Here is a 20,222-nt window from a genome sequence, read left to right as displayed (position 1 = left end):
GCAACATTTTTCCAGTTTTTACTCACATATAATTTTTAAAAGCTTTACTTAAAATTTTAAAATTGTTTTCCACACTGTATGAAAAGAGGAGATGCATTCTCCAGATTCCATGCATTTTCCACTTCAAACATACTAAATGATCTTTTATTCACCACAAGAAACCTTCTCTAGCTTTCTAACAGAAACATGATTCAGACAGACAACCAGGGAAGAGTGAAGGGAATATCACACTAGCAAGCCACAAATGCTGATCAACATGCATTGTCTTAAACACAAAACCTTTCAATGATGTAGGCAGATGAAGTCTGCAAATGCTTACATCAATTTCCACACTAGGGAAGACTGTGCAGTATTTTGCTGACACTTTCTTGTGCAGCGATGCCACAATTTTCTGACGGTGAGTACAGCCGGGACCAAACAGCAGTTGGGGCAATTCCAGTTTAAGCTTTTTAATACTGTACTTGGATAGCCACTGGTAAGACAAACAGATGAAGCAACTGGTTGCTAGTAAATAGTAAAACAGATTAAGTAACAATACATTGTAAGGAATCACAATTAACGTGTTCACATTAATTCATATGGATAATTCTCAAATGGCATTTCATTAGTAAGGGGCAAAGTACCTCTCTGCTTGAACAGATTTCCTCTTTGTTTGGCAATGTAACAGAGGGAACAGACTTTCCTATGCACATTACCTTTGGATACTTTTGGTATACTGGACCTAGTTAAGAAAATGAAGAAAGCAGTATTGAGAGCTTGAGGTTTAAATCACAGGCCTTTGATTCAGATGTGACTGTGGATTAAAACAAAACAATCAACCAACCCCAGCCCCACAGACAAGCATTTCATACACAGTTCTGCATTTGAAAACAAATGCAAAATTTCTATATATCAAAGTACTTAAAAAAAAAACCTGATTTTTAAAGTCACCTGCAAAAAAATACTCCATAATCATCTGCATCCTTATTTTTCTTTAGAGCAGCTTTGACCACAAGATCTCAAAGGACTTTACAAAAACAAACCAAAATTCCCCAACACATCCCCAGCATTACAATTGCAAGTGTTTCTAAAAACTTCAATTAAATCCCTAATTTAATACTGTGTTTTAAGCAAACCACAAAACAAATCGAAGACAAAAAGCCCCTAATCTATACAGACCTGGTGGAATTTCTGCTTTGGCACTAGTAGGACACCATGCCTGTACTCTTCTGGAAGCATTTCTCTCTGCATCATGGTTGTCTTTAATATACTATAAGCACATATAGTAATAATAATTTTTAGAAAAGGCAATTAAAACGTGTTTCAGTCAAAATGTCATTACTCAGAACTACAACTACCCTTCATTGTTCTGATTCCTGCTTGGCTCTTCTGACAAGTCAGCACTTGCCATGATGACCTGTTTCTTGCTAGGTTAAGTAACTCTAATTGCTCTTGCCAATTTCATCTCCTGCCTTAAAAGTAAAGACTAACATCTCCAGGCAGATGAGTCTGGACCATTTTTGCAACTTGAAGGAGCAGTCTAGTATGGTAATGGCAGTGTTATATAGTTTCTACAGAGTTCTACTGAATATTTGAAATTTAGCTCTGACATCGCTTGTTTTTACTTTAGGTATAGAAATTTCTAGGGTTAACCCTCTAGGGGATAAGCAGTCTGTTAAACAATATGAATACTTGTTTAACCCTATTTTAGGCTCAGACTTTTGCTGTGATAGAGACTTCAAGTAACTGACATCTAATGTAAAATAACATACTATATGTAACAGATTCATAGAAATGTTTGGGTTGGAAGGGACCATCAAATGTCATCTAGTCCAGCTCCCAACATAACATACTATAAAACATAACAAACTAGAAATATCCCCAAACGTCTACAGACAAACCTGTATCAGTTTCCTACAAGTTTAATCCCTGTAAAAAAATGCTACATTGTCACATCTGTGAGTGATTACTTTTTTCCTGCATTTGTGAAGAAGTGTTGAGCATATACTGATCTTGATAAAATAGCATGGAAGACCTGTTTGAGCTTACCTACCAGTTCTTTGACACATGAACATGCCTACATTTAAGGTGTCACTCCCATTTCAAAGATGAGACCTAAAAATTCCAGGTCAAAAGTTAACTACATTCTCTGCAATAGGAAGTTCTTATCTAGTAGTTTCTATACTGAAGTGGTATGCGCTGGCACCGGATATTTGTATATATTACAGATAGCAAAGCTACTCAGAACAGATGCGCACACAGTCAAAATTAACAAGGAAAACATCAGCAAAATCCCAAACTCAGTAATGGAACTCCATGGCAATCAGCACAGCAGGCAGGAAACAAATCCTGAATCCTATTTCTAGTTTTCATGCTGTCTCTCTGTGTGGCCAAAGGCATGCTACTCAGCTGCAGCTGTCTTATCTGGAAATGAGCAGCATACCAAAAAATTCAGTACTTTCTAGAAGGACTTGAAAAATAGATGTAATTCGGTAAAGCACATTTCTGCTTTGTTTTCATTAAACACTAAATATTTGAAGTCAGAAGAGGGATTATTTAGACAATTTTAGACACTGCAATGTTGTTCCATTATAATTAATTATTTAGTGGGAATTAATAAGATGTATTTTTTTGTTTATGTAGCATTTTGAATTTGAATTACAGTGTCAATTCGGGGTACCCTCACAGTGCTGTTTTAATTCCTGCAAATTTTCAGCCTGAGCACTTCTCTCACAAAGCGCAGCATCTGACAGGCAGGTAAGATCTCTAATTAAAACATACAGCATATTAAAAATAGGACCATTTCAAACCATTCTAGCCAGACTGAGGGCTGTGGGTTTAGGAGATGGCAACTTCTGTGGCCTTCTTTTCTCTTTCTTTGTAAGCACATTTGGGTCTCCTTCTGGTATGAATGTATTAACAGACTGATTTACTGAACGTTGCTTTAAGGATTCCACTAGGAATGCACACTGAAATGGAAGTTCACAGCATTTAGTAATTCATATACATGAAATATAAGTCAATAACATTTCAAAGCCAGCCATTCTGTATTTATTACTTTAATAAAAATAAAAAGACCAGAACAAACTGGAAGATGATAAACCAAGAATATGCAATTATTAAATGGCAACAAAATATTTTAAGATCCCATTAAATATCAACCAATTCTTCTTTTTAAACAAAAGATTTCTGTGACTCAGACTTGCATGCAACAAGCCGTATAGACCTCTGGACATAGATCTCGCTGCATATATCTTTCTAACCACACTTTCGTAACGCACAACCACCAAATGGCCAGGCTGGGTACACTGCCTCAGTCACTTTCTCAGATAGCTTTATATAGTATATAAATATAATATATATAGGCATATAATATAGATACGGTCTAGTTCTACACCCCTAGTACATTTAAGAAAGCAATTATTTCGGAATTGAACAAAGGTATTGTGCCACTGATGAACCCTCCCTGAAGTGTGACTTACAGGAACATAATATTTTATGTTTGTTATAGAATATATATAACTTTTTAACATATTTCTTTATATATACATCTGTATACATTTTATATATATACAGTTATAAAGAACAATTCTATTTGAGAAGAATTCATCATAGGATTTGCAACAAAAAGGAGAATCACTTCAACTGTAAGCTCCTTGTATTTGATACGGAATCATGGCCACTCCAACACCCATCACTTCAGTGCCATTGTACAACTGCTTTCTAGGCCATATTTACTCTGTGGTGACTATTCTCACACTCTCAAGCATTCCTGCCCATCTTACAAGGATTTTCATTTTGTCCAATCTTCTGCACTGTCAGCTGAACAAACACTGGTGATTTTTTTCTGAAGAAACAGAGAATTTAAGGAGATATATATAATTCATACCTTTTGGGAGTACTTGCTTGCTTTTTCCATTTCAGACACAATAATAGTGATATCATCACTTTCAAAGATGCCTAATAATCAAATATAAGCTAATCAACTTTTAAGTGTACAAAATATATAATTTTTAAAAATATACATCAATTTGTAAAGCATGCCAAATTATCAATGAAAAGAATCAAAAAGCCTTTGTTTCCTATAAGCCTTTGTTTTCCTGTTAGGTCCAGGCAGTCTGGAACTAACACATTAGCAACTATATTTTAAATGCACATCTTTAAAATATCTAGTGGAATTAAAACATTTTAAAAAAAAATTCAAATTCCTGCATTAAGGCTTTTTTATAATATTCTGCAATACAACTGAAAGCTTCCATCAAACTAGGACCTCTGTTTATATCCCAGTGCTAGTACAATACTACCACATCCTAAAAAAAAGTAAACTACTTGATGGGGGAGGCATTAATAAATATTACTTAACTGATGAAAAAGAAGTATGTGCTGACTTTCCTTTTCACATACCTGCTTCTCCAAACCAATGAAATCTCCCATTGGCTCTCTGTACTATTTCTTTAAAAGCAATTGCAGTTTCAGTTGGGTTAGCATAGCGGGCTGGAATGATCCCATTAGAGTCAACCTCCTCCATTACACTGAACAGACAGACATGAAGCTGTAAATCAAAACCTCTGCAAACCTCAGCCACATAAGCACTGACTGTGTGCTGGAACACAGAGGGGAGGGGAAAAACATTAACACGTTAGTAGTGCTCAGATGTGCTCCCATCTACTTCACTCACTCCTGAACTGACACACAAATACTTGCAACCTGAGCAATTCACTTCAGGAACATACTCTGAGTAGCTGAATGCCTCCTCAATTCATGCATAGACACAAAACCTGTCACTATTACTAATGACAGCACTACTGCAGCCAAGACAGGGTATCTATGGAAATCAAAGACACAGGCCATGGACTTCAAGTAGTAGGGATGCAACTATCCATTTGGCTTTCTGTATGTACCCTTTGTTTTTTTATTATCCACATAGGCTTTTAATGATTTCTTAGGTTTGCCCAGAATTTCCCGAAGTTTGTTAACAAAAGCAAGAGACACACTACTGTGCACACATAGCTACTGCAGATGGATTACCATAGGTTCAGAAACTCTAGGCCACAGAGCACATGCACTATGAACATATATCCAAGCAATGGATTACTGTTATTAAAAATAGGAGCTTTACATAGCGTACTATAAACACCACAGCAGAATTCTTCATGGCTTTGTTTCCATGAGCTATAAGGAAGTAATATCATACGAAAAAAAAAAAAAGAAATCAGAGTTGTTTTTTTTTAAACTCATAAATTTGCAGTGAAATGATGGCCAGAACTGGAGTGGGAAGGGAACCCTAAAAACACCTCTTGAATTTTCTATGACTCACATATTATTAATAATTGCTATAATTCACAGATTATTAATAATTGCTACCTCCAACACTCAAGAAGCAACTGCAGAAATGGAAGTTTAAGATCCTGACAGCTGTGCTGGCTCAGACATTTAAAAAAATATTTGCCAACAAGCTATGATGACTAGAAAAGAAAAAGAAACAAAAAATGGGAACTTACAGAAATGCTGCAAACCCTGTGATAATACTTACTGTTTCCTGATCAGGTATTCCAGTAGTCAGCAGGTAAAGTCCTTGTGATTTGTGTTTATCCTTGTCTTTGAAATCTATTTCCACAGCTCTCCTCAGTGCACTCATGAGATTTCTACTCCCTTTGCACTGCAGGCTTAACACCCACCTAAAAAAAAAAAAAAAGTTTGAAGAATGAAGCAACAAAACCTTTTGTTCCTGCTTAAAGCAATAAAGAGAACTAAAAATCTTAAATACCATTGCTCTGGAGTATAAAATTTTTAACAGAGAGCAAAACTAGATTATAGAATGACCCGAATTATTTGTTCTAGTTTCTGTACTGCCACCATGGACAACTAGGTTCTAAGGTAAGACGGGGACCATAGAGAGGGAAAAATTCTCTCTTATTTTGACGTGGAAATATTGTAATATAGCAGAATTTACAGGAAAGAAAATGAAATGACAGAGGTGTAATGAAACACTGAGGGTGTGACTCCACAAAAAGCAACCTGGGATTTGTTTCCAGTGTATGTTAGAAAAAAATACAGTTTAGCTTTCACATCCCAGTTTGATTTGAATCAGTTTTCAATTCATCATGTCACCTGTGCATCTCACAGAGACACTTCTGTATCTGTGTACATATATATTCTGTATACATAAAGAATACAAACTCACCGAGATATTAAACTTTACAATGTGGTTTTCACAAGAAACCATCATGAATAATCACTGTAGAACAATTCACAGCAACGTATCTTTGTAGTATTTTAAACCTATCAGTTTTCTAAACTGTTCACAAATCCCTTTCTTGGTTCTACCTGCGTCACAGTACCTATGATCACTTAATTCAGATGTATGGGAAAGTTATTTGATCCTACCTCCAAGCCTTTTGTAAGTTTTCTGGTTGGGAAGGAACCAGTTCCAGCTGCCAAGGCACAATATCACTCCCAAATCTTTCATGGAAAAACAACAGCAATTAATTTTCAGATTTTGCTTTAGAACAAGCAAAAAGAAGAAACTGACTTTAAAAGAGAACTCTCATTTGGGGTATTACAAATGTAAAGCTGCCTGATGTTAACTACTTTCTATTTCAAACCATTTAGTTATGCACATTTATCCACCACTCAGGGGCTGTCAGATTTTCAAGGCAGTGGGCCAGACTACATTTTTACTTGAAGAATAGTATCTGAAGTGAGCTAGTAAATGCTCAGCAGAAGGACTGCAACAAAAAAAACAAAACCCAACCTTCAGATGCTGCCTGTATCCCTCATGAGGTAAGGGCTTTGTTCTCCCACCAGGTTTGGAACTCCCATGAGCTGCTGTCTCTTCCTTTTACCTGTCAGTCATAAACCTGTCCAGCTGCTGTTCAGCAACTGTGCCATATGTTTCTGACTCCCAATGTCCCGTACAGAATTTTAGTACTATTATATAATAGAAAGTATTGGAGTTACTGTAAAATGTAAACAGTGTTCTCAGTTACAGCACCTGAGATAACAAAATCCTCTTCCAATGAAAACTTAACATGTTAATTAATGCCATTGTTATGAACAAAATAGCAGGATAAAAAACTGTAACACATATGACACGATCAGTTCCAGTGAGCATCACCCAAACCAGTGATTTTTAATTACTAATCTGGTTTCTGTACATTTGATCCATACACTTTACCAGTAACGACAAACCAGTGCTACTCTTACTGACTCTTCATCATAAAATGTTCAATACAATTAAAAAATCTAAAATATGTCCATTAGCAAGTACAATCTTTCAGCATACTTCTTTCATTGCCACGTGTTACAATTATTCCAAAAGAACCTTAAACAGTTGCTTACGCTATAATATTGAAGCAATCCTTATTTGACATTTGTTCTTCAAGTAAAAGTCGCAAAGAATGTTGGATATGGATGACATACAGAGAGCTTGTCACTGATACATCAACAAGTATAACCACCCTAGATAAGAAATATGTTATTCATCAAAGAAAAAGAACAAATCTTAATTACACATTCTTACCATCCCTGTACTCTAACTTGCCAGAGAAAGTATTTTTTAGCTATGTATCAAAACGCATAAACACTGAATCTGTATTAAAAAAAAAAAATCTGCAAAACATGAGGTGAGAATTAAAAAACATTAGTAACAATAATGGAAAATTCTGAGGGTGGTGAGGCCCTGGCACAGGCTGCCCAGAAAAGTTGTGGCTGCCCCATTCCTGGCAGTGTTCAAGGATAGGTTGGACAGGGTTTTGAGCAACCTGGTCTAGTGAAAGGTGTTCCAGCCTGTGACAGGGGTTGGAACCATATGAGCTTTAAGGTCCCTTCCAACCCAAACCATTGTATGGGTTTATGTTTCCTAAGCTATGCAACAATCAGGGTACCAGCACATGTAGTGCCATAATGGCTACTGAACCCTAAACATGTCCACTTTCTTCTCTATACTTGGAATATTCAAAACACTCCTGAAAAGCATGGATGACTCTCATGAGTTCTTATTAGAAAATGAGCTTCAACGTACCAACTACTTGCTTTGTCAGTACAGAAAAACTCTTTGCATAAATACTAACACCATGGGTTTCAAAAGCTGACTGTAAACACTACCTTTTGCCAACAGGTTCTGCTCATGTGAGATTTATGATAGAACATTCCTCAAGGGCTTACTTGCTAGATAACTCAAACTTGAGAATCTCAACCTGTCAAATGGAAATTGCCATTTTGTGTTGACCAATAATCACTGGATTCTTTACATTCACAGATCATCACAAAAGCTGAATATCAATATTTGTTTTCAGAAGTGGACTGCTTACACTGATTATATCTGCAACCACTGTCTTTACATCTTAACTGGTTTCTGCCCTGTGTTCCTTGGTGCTGACTTACGCGTAAAGGAAAGGCTGGACACTAGAACCATATACAAAGAAAGGACTATCAAAGTACAATACCTCCTTTCACAAACACTTCCCCATATTCTTCTGCTAGCAACAGATAGCCAGTCAATTCTTTTCTCATAGATTCTTACCATTTTAACAAGGAGTTTCTATGGATTAAATACAGAAAATTTAAGATAAAAACAAAAAGTTCAATAAGTCTTTTATTACCGAATGCAATGTGGCATTGACTTATAACATGTAGCATGTCATGTAACATGACAGCATAGTAATGAAAAAATAAATGATTTTCATTCATTTTGACAGCAACATTTAATTTTTTGTAAAGATAATATAGTCCATAAGAACATACAATGACAGAAAAGCAACAAAGGGTCTAAAGGTCTTTTTTGCAAGCTTATCATTTTTTTCAATAGCATTTTTAGGCAGTGTTCATAACAAAACACATAATTTAAAATAAACACAGTATTTTCATACACATATTATTCTTTAACACAGTATCAATTTGAAGACATTAAGGCAATTTGTCCAAATCCTACAGAACATGACCTTTGCAAGCTTATGTATGAGGGCAAATCAAGCTAGAAAAGGACACTGAATTCAGTAATAAAGCTACAAGACAGCATACTTTTGGAGCACAGAACACAAGCATCTGATCAAGGAGCCAGAAGCTGCTTCCACGTCAGCTTGTTAAACTTTACACTCTCCTTTTTGACCCAACTATAGAACTCTACAGATTTCTCACCCCTCTTCCAATTTAAAGAATTTCCTGCCTGGAAACATTCCCACAGCCCTTTGTCAGGGCTGCTACTGGAGTGGTACAGAAGAGAGAAAAGAAAAAGAATGAACAGACCACTGTATAACGCACCCTGACTGCAAATATCCGCACGCACCTTCTATTTCATTAAACTTGGGCCACACTCTGATCATCTGCATTCTGACCAATGTGGAAATCTTCAAGAACAGCTACTGTCTATAAAAATTCCAGTGGCCTTCATTATGTTATCTGCATATATATTATATATATGTATGTATGTATCTCTACTTCTTCTATACTGAAAAGAGCAAATTAAATCCTCAAAGGCCCTCAATACCCCGTACAGTTTAAATGTTCTCCTGGTACACCAGTATTTTTAAGATTTCCTATATAGTAACACACCTAGCAAATATCAAAAAATCCTAACATCTCCCACCTAACAGTGTTCTTAATTCATCTGCAAACTTGACAAAACTCTAGCAGCAGCCTTGCTACCCTCTTGAAGAAACTCTGGCAATTACTGGGCTGAAGGCAAATGCAAAGCAGCATAATACGCTGGTACAGACAGTTCAAAAACTATGTTGGCACAATTCTGGGAATCCACATTAAGTATGAAGACTGAGAATATGTTAAAACATGAAATACAAATACCCAGATTCTACTGACACTTCAGAGTAAAGCAAAGATATGACAACCTGCCATCAAGCAAGCAGAAATAGTTTCTGCTTTGACTCTTAAAAACCAGTTGGCTATGCAGAAAACATGCTGAAATCTCACGTCTTTGACATTCACATTAGCAAACATGTCTAAATGCACAGCAAGAGTGTTGTAGGAGCACCGTTAAGGCTAAAATGCTACTCTTGGTAAAAAAAAAGTAACTTCAGACGCATTGCTTCCAATGTGACCATCTGAACAATATTGCCATTTGGCAATCATGTAGAACTTGCTACATTTGGACCTCACCATTTCACAACGCGCACAACTAGCTAGATGATTATCTAGCCCCGACAAGGCCACATCACTACAGACAACTCACCTGATAGTTGTACAACACTGGCAGGTCAACATGGATATTTTTCACAGTTCCATCATACCATTCAAACTGAATCATTGCTTTCTAGAATGATAAATAACACAACTGTGTGTTTACAGAAGCCTATATAAGCTACACTAACATGGAATTCCTTCCTGAATTATTCTAAGGAATGCATAAGTACTTGATCTGAATCAGTGACTCAAACTTCAATTAAAGCCTGTAGAATTTCATGACTTATAAAGTACTGATTTCAAATAGAAAAATGCAGCAATAGGAAGAAAAAGGAAAGAAAAAAGAAAACAATGAGAAAAAGAAAAGAGTCCTCATTACATACCTCATGTAGAGTTGATGATACTGTTTTTCTAAGAATGGGTACAAATTCTTCCACAGGAGAGAAAGCATTAGGAGCCAGAACTTGGTAAAGGTTTAACTTTTTAGCTATAGCAAGAAACAAAGAAATGAAATAAAACACATGCTCTGCCTTGTGTTCATGTTTCATACCTGTTAAGCTTTTCTTTCTGCACTACCTTTCAATCCATATGTCTTTAACCATTCTTTTGAGGTTTTGGCCAGCATGCATGGTGTTTGAATAACTAATGGTCCTTCGTGCTTTAGAGGCTTTGGGAAGAAGTTACAAGGTGTTGTACTTGCAAATTCTGTGGAAACCTAAAATGGATTTTAAGAAAAACTCTTTCAACTTTCTGCATTTTTTTTTTTTACCCTCAATCCAAAATATTCTATTTTACTTATGTTCTACTTGTTTTCAAAGTACTGGGATTTCAATAAGAAAAACACTTTGAAAATAGCTATAACTGGTCCTTGTAAAGATAGGTTTGGGGGACAATGTTCCACTAACTTCACTATGCTTGCCACAATGCAAAATCCCACAGGAAAATGGAAAGATCATGGTTGTACATACAGGAAATCATCTTTTCCAAGAAAAGTAACTATGAAAAGGAGCAGTGCTGCCAAATTTTTAGCTTTCAAGTTTAGTGACCGTAGGCAAATTTAGCCACTTCCTAAACTTCCAGGCCCCTAAAAAGTACAGAGATGAGAATAAAGCAAAAGAGAGATGCGTATTTCCACTTAAGACAAGGTGAAAGACAGACATGAGTAAACAAACTCTACCAGATCAAAGCAAAACTAGAATTTCCAAATATCCCATAGAAAAAAAGAAAAATCACAGGAGTTTCTTTTTCTTCCTCACACATATTCCATCAAGAGTATTTAGAAGTTGCTTTACTGGAGAAAAAACAAGCAAACAAAGAACCAACCCCTGGTATGTTGATCAAATAAAGCATAAAAATAGAAACATTACCAACACAACTGTTACAAAATAAATGGCACCAAAGCCTCATGATAAACTAGGACCAACAGAGACAGATGTGTAACAGGCAGACTGTAGCTTCCTAACTTCAATACTAGTAACAGATCTAGGCGAGCCCTTATGATTTTGCTCAAGTAATTGTCCATCTTGATCATGGAGAAGTATCTTTTTACCAATTTAAAGGACTATTGAAACTTCATTTAAATGATTATGCATACAGTTAGGCCAGTGGTTCTCTTAGACTTCCATTATGATCATGGTACAATGTTCTTTTCATCATACTTCTGTTTGATATATAAAATTTGCTGCATTTCAGAGAACATACAGCAAAATGTCTTCTTTACTGGTTTGGGCCTTAATCTGCTCTTACAATGGACGGCCAATACATAATATTCAAAGTTCACTTACCAAAATACCTGATTAATCATATAATTTTTCTTCATATAGTAAACACTAAAAACTTCTACCCCCAATACTTCAAAGTATCTGGTGTACATCTGAAAATAAAAAGATACATACATCTGCTATTCTACCAACAAGCGAGTCACCAGTTCTTCTTTGGAAAGTCTGCTTGATGCTCCCAAGTAGACCCTTGGCCTTCCGGGATTCCTGAAGTAGCAGCTGAAAATCACTGCTATCAAAACTCTGTACATATAAAAACAAAGGGAAAAATAAGTTAACTACTATTCAAACACCAACCAAACACAGCTTTCTTACTTTGATGTGCTTATATCTATACAAGACTGCCTGGTATTGCAGAACTGAGTGTAAATGTATCTAATGCACCACAGATAATTTAGCCATCATGTTATAAACAAGACATTGTTTTATTACTTTGAGTCAGTCTACAATAAGCCACTGCTTTCATCCTATTCATCAGCTTTAAGTCAGGGAACAACATTTGCAAAATTTATTGTGCTTCTAGGAAAGCATTTTCAGTTGCAGAAGGAATTAACCACAATTTATTGACCACATCCTTAGCACTACCATGATGGAGACTTTTGGCACCAGTTCTTGCTGTGAACTTCTACTCAGATTATATCTAAATTACGTTTTAAAGTGAAGAATCATCAAAAAGAGAAAAATATTTTGCCCCTCTAGCTGTCACCTACCTCTCCCTTTGAAGAGTAACAATGATAACGGCCTCTTACAGCTTCTGCAAGGTTCTTTAGAACTGCCTACATACATAAATAGGAAGAAAACCAGTTAATTTGATTCAGTAGTACCTTTTGATAATGTGGGTTGTCGGTATTTAATTCTCAATTAGTGACAAAGAAAGAAGCTTTGAGGTACATGTAATGAAAAAGCCAAAGTATGTTTCCACTGTTTTCTTACCAGTCTTTAACATGACTGAAAAATCAACTCCGTAAAGAATTTACAAAATAGACAATAAGGATCAAGCTTATTCACCTTGTGTCACTTTCTCTTCCTTTTAGGGCAGGCTCTTGCTAGTCAGATCAAAAGCATATCACTGAAGTCTACAAGTACAAATGCTAGGCTATCCTTCCCCTGCCCATAATTACCTCTTAAATACTTTGCTGCTTTTTTCATCTCTCCCAGATCCTTCTCTCATACTACCTACCACTAGAGTCCCCTTACTGCATCCAATCTTCTCACTGAAGAACCTTCTGTTCATTGCAGGAGGGTTGGACTAGATGACCTTTGAAGGTCCCTTCCAACCCAAACTATTTTATGATTCTCTATAAAACCGGGATTTCAGTCGTGTCCTCCCTTCTACTGAAGTTACTACATGCCTTAAGGATAAGCTTTAGCAAGCAATCAACACCTAAATCCAAGTTCCTGTGAAGAAGCTAATTAAAAATATCTGCTTATCCTTCTGTCCTCCTCTTCCTTGAGGCAGTCACTGCCAACATCCAAACCACTGCTCATGATCAAGACAATAATTTGAGCAAGTCTACTAGGTCTGATGCTATTCCATACCAAAATATTCCTATCCAGAGACTCCCATGCTCATATGATCTCACTCCCAAGTCCTTGTCTTTTTCCTATGATCCCTCTCTATTCCCACCTGTCCTTACTGCAATGTTGCCTACCTGAAGTCCCCTCTTTCTGCTTTCACCTGCAAAAGAGCTCTCAGCCCCAGAGTCTTCTCTGGAAACACACAGGATGATTATCTGGAGATAACCACTTCCCTTTAGCTGCTAAGCCTGTCAACACCACTTGGTTGCCTGTTCTGGCTTTGATATGAATCACGATAAATACTCCAAAACAGACTTTTTCATGTGTGCAAATACAATGTTAGATCAAGAACTCTTTAATGAGTAGGTTAGCTTTCCCACAAAAGTGTATGTGAGAAGACACAGCAGCTGAATAGGAAACAAATGACAGGACACTTAAAGAAGTATTAATACAATTACTTACAAGAGAAGAAGGACTGCTGCAATCATATGTAACAGCATGAAGGTGTAGTTTTCTTCCTAGCATACACTGCTGAGCATAGTCAGACAGAATTTCCAAAGACTGATCAGGGCTGATATAAATAAATAAGTACGAAAAAAAAAATTAATAACAATGGCAGTAATCAAATGGGGGGGGGAAAGACCACACTGAAGAAGACAGGGAAGAAAATGAATGGGAAATATCTAACAAATCATGGGAATGTAATCCAGTCATTTAGCACAGCCTGACCTCCTCTCCCTCTTTCAACCATTACTGAGGTACCACTACTACAGTTTTGGTTCTGTCCTGAAAACCTGAAGGATAACAAAAGCACTAAGGCTCTATTCTAGTTCACAATGGCTTGTGGATGAAATGTTCCAAGTTATTCCTTGCTAGCTCTGGAAGCTAAAAATTGGGAATTGAGGTTTTGCCCACTGTGACAAACTGTGATAGAAAAGCTTTCAACTCAGATCTTCAACCTGTAAGGATGTCCATTGTCTTCATTAAGGAAAGTAAAACTTTGCTTTGTGTTCAGAATTTAGCCACTCATGGTTCTTCATGGCTAGGAAAATCATTTCCTCCCAGCTACACTTTTGCCAGGGATAGAAATTAATCAAGTTTTCATGTGCACACACTCTAAACTTTGCCGTCTGTTCAAAGCAGGTCTAAGCAAAACTTGGAACCTTTCAACTGAACACTGAGCATTCAGTAAATGTAATCTCAATCTCCCTGAATATCAACCTTGCCAAAGGTTACATCATCCCATTTCTGCACATTTAAAATAAATACAAATAATAAATTGGGAGTACAGTAACACTCCCAAAATCCTTACTGCAGTCTTTTGCTTGTAATCCTAACTTCAGTACTAAAAATTTTTACATGACAGTAGAACTTTAGAATTTAAATCCATAATTTTTCTAATCTCAGCCTCTTTTCATACATTCAAATCAGATATTGTAAGTTTTCCATCAGCACCACCAAGATCACAGAGAGAATGTGTTCTCACAAACACATTCAAAACTACCTTTGAATGTTTAATGCCATTTTATAGCAAAATCAAGCTCATCATCTGATCTAACCCAGCAGTGTGGGCCCTTTCAGTGACATCTTTAATGATGCTGAAGGACTTTTATTAGCATAAAATTAGAGCTAGCAGACTTCTAGCGGATTAGTGTGATAACTGATCTGCAAAGGAAAAATGTAGCTTTGTATCATAAAAGAGATTTATAATTAGTAAAAATTGGAAGAAATAAAGAAGTTCAGGGATATGAACTAAACTTTATACATAAAACCTGGATCTTAAATTTTCTATTTATTTTTGTATCAGGTTCAGATTCTTGAACCAATTCTGTATCCAAGTTAAAATGGTTGTTAGGACAGATAAATTTACCAGCTTCCTACAATAAGAACAAGAGAATTGAGTTCTTTCATCGTAAAGACATGTTTTAAGGCTTTCAGTAAATTGCAGCCTCGACCAGGCTCCAGCTGTTTTATCCACTGTCTTGCTTCATGTAGCCTGGGGGAGGAAAACAGAAAAAAAAACATAGACACTTAACATGCAGGTGCTAAATAAGATAGATTATGAAGATTACTACAAACCACAGGAGCTGCCAAGATATTTTATGCAGGAACAACCAGCTTGAAATCACTGACTGCACTTAAAATTCATTGCTTTTTTTTCTTTCTTAAAAATCACTGCAGGAACAAGACAAAACCCACTATTATCTACAATGGATTGCTCTAATTAAATGGAGACCCTGTTTGGAAAACCTTTATTTTATAGAGAAACGTACTTACACATGAACATTGATGATTTTTGGACTCTCCCACAGAGCTGACATTTCTGCACTGAATGAGAGGCAGTACAGTTGCTTCTTGTAACATAGCTGCTCATCTATTAAGCACTAATAAATTAAGAAATGTTATTGCATTACTATCCATTTTGCTTCTAGTAGGGTTATTACATAAAACACTGAAAACAGTAATTTCCTAAGAATAGCTGACAGCAATATTTTCACATACCACAGAGAAAAGCTTGCGGGAACAAGTAACACAGATTCAAATATTTGGTAAGAAATAGACAGATAAAGCTCTCAAGCCTCTTTTAATCCCACCAGTTTGTTAATGGGGCAAGAGGCAGGGAATATTTATTGAACTGGTATCAGGATTTCTCTTCAGCTGATGAGCACATGAAACAACATACTGATCTAGAATGGGCCTACTCACCCACAGAGCAATTACTAAAAATGTTTAGCACCTATTCAAGGGTAGAGCTAAACAACAGTTCAGATATTAAGGCTGAGCAAACCAAACTATGAGAATTTTATAAAAATAAAATGCACAGTAAAGTACAAGTTTCTCCTGGGACTTGAGAAAGTGATTAATTCACCAAGGTTCTGACAGTAATTGCGGAGTGTGCCTTGTTGGGACAAGCATAAGGCATAAGGAACCCATATTTACTATAAACAGCCCGATGTACAACTTGGTTCCAGCTCTTACAGCTGTTCCTGCTAAGCAAGTTTACTTCCAAATATTAATAAGGAAAGTATTATTATTACAGTCTATACTGGAGTTGGAATCTAGATGTGAACAAAGACTACACTTTCAAAGTCATTTAAAACATACTGTCCTACAACAGACAAGTTTTATGTACTGTATATTATGAATTTAAGCAGGGTTTTTTTCTACTTAGTTCCTGGCTTGTAGTTACATAAAAGCTTGATTAGTATAATTGCCAAAGTCTGCTTTATTACAACTTACAAAAAGATCTTTCTGAAAATCCAGCAGTCTAGGTCTACAGCTTATATGAGACACATCAACCAAAAGTCCAACTTTGGTTCCTTTTATAAGGCCAAACACCTTAAAAGAGAAAAGTCATTATAAATACAAAGCTTATCTACGGCTAAATAATTTTACTATTCATTAATTTTACTGTTTATTTTGTACAATACCATTTTAAAATCAAATATTAGGTATTTATTTGCACATTAAAAGTTTTAGCATAAAGATGACACAGTTGACAAAGCCAAGGAAGAAGAATTAAAACTGGCTCCCAGTTTAACCTTACCAGTGAATTTTATTTCCTCCTTCCCAAGCAACCTATTCATTATTTGAAAGGATAAAAAATAACTGTCTACAGCATCTCGTTCAGGTTAAATCAAGCAACTTTGTGGAAGCCAAATTTTGGAATGCTGCTTCTATCCCTCTCCCCTTTGAGAAGGAGTCATATCCTTTTCTGATTCCTGAGCATTAGCCCTGCTAGGCACAGTAAGTGATTAATTAACCAGCTGTGCAAGAGAGGGCACAGTGGACTACAAGACAGCTCCACTTCCCTCAGAGGTTAAGCTCAGCATTGTCTGATCCAGCTTAAATGCCAGCAAGAGGTTCTAATGATTAAGACTGCTAAGAGAAAGACTAGATCTAGAAAGCAGAAAATCGCATACCAGTAAAAGATCAAGAAAAACAATCCATGGACAAGATAAGTATCACTGCATACTATGTGTAACAGTAGATAACAAAAATATACAAGTTACAGAAGACACGTTTCACTAATATTAAAAAATTATTTTTTTCTTTAATGCCATATACAGTTCCATTCTAAAAACATACTTCAAAGTTAAAGTTACCTTTCTGCTGTCCTGCAACAGCCACTGAATTCGCTGCTGATAAAGTTCAATCACTCTGACAAAAGGCATAGCACACATTTAGCTAAGGCAATCTCTTGCATTGTACATTGATGTTACAATCAACCATTTGTCTTCACATCTTTCTTCACACAGATGCAAAATCTGTGAGAAGCAGTATTTAAAACTACTCTTTCCAGTGTTCTCATACAACTGGTGGTTGCAGGGTTAACCATTTAAATACTTCTAAAGCTGTTTGATTAGATATGTGGCTGTCTGAAAAAACAGAACACGAGACCATTTTCTAATCAGGTGCTGGCTTATTCTGCTCAGAGGTAGGAGAAGGGTATTCAGCATGTGTATGTGTGCACAACAGAAGCTCGGCAAAACTGAGTTTAGTTCAGCATACACAGGTTATTGTCAGGAGATGTATTTAATACAAACTACACTATTGCTTAAGAAACTCATGAGATAGAACCTTGTGGTTGAAAGGCAGCACATTCACTGAAGTGCCAGACTAACTGCAGCATAACTTTCAACAATTTCCATTTCAAAATAGGTAAAACCTGAGGTAAAATGAAATGCTCGCTGCCGTCTGAAACTGTTTTACTTCAATCAACTTATATGCATTTTTATAATTTAAACAAGAAGTTTAAATCAACATTTTAAAGGGAAAAAACATTTTGATTTTTCAAAACACAAAAGCTACTTCTTTTTTAAACCAGATCTGCAGACAGTTTGCTTAAATGGTTCAGGGCCCAAGTACTGAGGTTTGACCTTTGGAAGATTCTGTACCTTCATGACTTGGCACAGTAACATATGCTGAAGTAGTGCCACTCCTACGAACAGTCTTACAAGTAATGTGAAGACCAGCAAAACCATTATGATTATTCTACAGCTTATTCAATCTATTAATTACACATTTTTTCTCAATTTAAGGAATTAAATCAATTCCTTGATTTTATATATCTGAAATTCACTTAGAAAACTTTTAACTTCCAATTGTCCTCACTAGATCCATGACTTGACACTAACCCAAGTTACAGTAAACATAATCCACAAATATGCAGTCTTACCTGTGAAAACCCAACCATTCACTAGCTGACTTTCTAAAATGAGTTAACTGCTTCAGTTCAAAACCTGCCTGATTGGCACCCTCATTAAAAAAGTAAAACCTCAGCTGTAGTGAGACAGAATTATCACCTACCCTAAATCTCAGCAGAAAGGATTTAATGCTGAGACACTCTAAAATTCCCACCAATAACAAATTAAGAGTTAAGGCACTACCTGTAGTTATGGGTGATGATAACTGATAACAGAATCAGTTATGCATCAAAATCATAAACAGGATGGATACTTACTCAGAAAGTCTGGACTCAAAATCCTTAACAATCTCTTCTGGAAACTCTACCTCTTCAACACCATTCCTTAAATTCCTGGAACATCATGCATTATTAACATCAGAGGTACACACAAAAATGACAGAGCAAAGAAAGGGCACTATTGTACTTACAAAATAATATTGCCTTCATCTACCAGATGCTCTAATGTTAATTGCAAGGATTCTAAACTGTAGTTTCTTAGCCATTCTTCAGAGGTTTGCACCTTTTCAAACTGTACTTTCTTCATCTCTACTCTCTACGATCAAGTAACAAAAAATTAAATGCAGTACAAGAAAATAAATGTGCTGTTCAAATGTGACAAAACGTACATCCTAAGGAGAGTTGCTGGTAGGCAGTGCATGTTGAAGAACAACACAATCTTAGGTACTGGCATACTCTTTTGGATGTGGGATGTAAAGGAAAAGCAGCTTTCAGTACATCCCCAGATTGTAAGCTGAAGGAGAACTTAATTTGGAGAAGACAGGAAGGAAGAAAAGAAACTGGAGAGTTTAGCAGAAGAATTAAAATAAATACCCCAGTGATTTACCAGTGGAAAAAAAAAAATCAAGTATCTCTAAAACTTGCTTCACAGAGTTCAAAGGGGTATATATTGTCTTCTGAAGAAAAAGGCAGTATGAACAACTGATCTACCTTTATTGTTTTGCCTGATTTTTCACAGACTGATTCAGCTCTGCATGTAGCTTCATAACTTCAGTGATTATGTCTGTCATTATATTATATGCAAATACATGTAAGGAAATGTATTAGTTGCCTATCAATGCATTTATTCCCCACTCTGTATGAACAGTGGGCATGTGTTAGTTTTCTAGTTGCTCCATTTAGCAACAAAACTCTCCTACCAGCAGATCATGAATCCTGCTGCTGTGTGTGACCAGCAATGCATTATCTGATCCTGGATGCGACATAGTAAAGTCATGACACGGTGGATGAACACCCTGCAGACTGGATTTCTTGGTCAACCTACAAAACAATGAATTTTACTCTATTGCTTCATCACTCCTAATATTCCTGTATTGCCATAAAGTCTTTACAAGTTTTTTTCAGCAGGAAATGTTTCATACTTTGACATTTGTGTACACATTCCATTTGATATATGATAAATGTTTTGCAAGGACATAGTACATAGTTTATACAAACTAGTTATTTACTCTGTATTTATGTATGAAGTCCCAACACGATTTTGTACCAGTATTCTCACCCAGCTTTTTCCAAACCCTGATCACTGTTCAACAACTGCGCCGTTTTCTTGATGCGTGTATCTATTATTCAAATAGACTTAGCCTTGTTAAAAAAAAAAAAGAAAA

The 20,222-nt window shown here is 36.2% G+C and overlaps 1 protein-coding gene across 2 annotated transcripts in view; it reads right to left on the bottom strand.

Annotated features, from left to right (window-relative positions):
* Positions 1-20,222, bottom strand: part of VWA3A (von Willebrand factor A domain containing 3A) — a 29,205-nt gene extending 8,983 nt beyond the window's left edge. Inside the window, exons 1-23 of one of the 2 annotated variants that reach the window (XM_061473298.1) lie at positions 20,117-20,222; positions 19,758-19,878; positions 19,029-19,153; positions 17,519-17,573; positions 16,653-16,751; positions 15,690-15,796; positions 15,283-15,408; positions 13,875-13,983; positions 12,605-12,670; positions 12,012-12,137; positions 10,693-10,831; positions 10,500-10,603; positions 10,166-10,246; positions 8,427-8,521; positions 7,321-7,440; positions 6,367-6,441; positions 5,513-5,657; positions 4,384-4,582; positions 3,869-3,939; positions 2,790-2,948; positions 1,159-1,249; positions 624-721; positions 320-472 (exon numbers count right to left, since the gene is read on the bottom strand). In XM_061473298.1, the coding sequence (XP_061329282.1) occupies positions 320-472; positions 624-721; positions 1,159-1,249; positions 2,790-2,948; positions 3,869-3,939; positions 4,384-4,582; positions 5,513-5,657; positions 6,367-6,441; positions 7,321-7,440; positions 8,427-8,521; positions 10,166-10,246; positions 10,500-10,603; positions 10,693-10,831; positions 12,012-12,137; positions 12,605-12,670; positions 13,875-13,983; positions 15,283-15,408; positions 15,690-15,796; positions 16,653-16,751; positions 17,519-17,573; positions 19,029-19,153; positions 19,758-19,823 (2,409 nt within the window). In that variant the 5' untranslated portion in view covers positions 19,824-19,878; positions 20,117-20,222. The remainder of the gene's footprint in view (positions 1-319; positions 473-623; positions 722-1,158; positions 1,250-2,789; positions 2,949-3,868; positions 3,940-4,383; positions 4,583-5,512; positions 5,658-6,366; positions 6,442-7,320; positions 7,441-8,426; positions 8,522-10,165; positions 10,247-10,499; positions 10,604-10,692; positions 10,832-12,011; positions 12,138-12,604; positions 12,671-13,874; positions 13,984-15,282; positions 15,409-15,689; positions 15,797-16,652; positions 16,752-17,518; positions 17,574-19,028; positions 19,154-19,757; positions 19,879-20,116) is intronic. The other variant, XM_061473299.1, reaches the window with a different exon arrangement.

Source organism: Pezoporus flaviventris, unplaced genomic scaffold, assembly GCF_033815535.1.
Source record: "Pezoporus flaviventris isolate CSIRO_AGI_PZ_B2104156 unplaced genomic scaffold, CSIRO_AGI_Pfla_v1 ptg000078l, whole genome shotgun sequence".
In the NCBI taxonomy this organism is placed as follows: domain Eukaryota; kingdom Metazoa; phylum Chordata; class Aves; order Psittaciformes; family Psittacidae; genus Pezoporus; species Pezoporus flaviventris.
The sequence above is the reverse complement of the archived record's forward strand: the minus strand, read 5'-3'. Positions and strand labels throughout refer to the sequence as shown.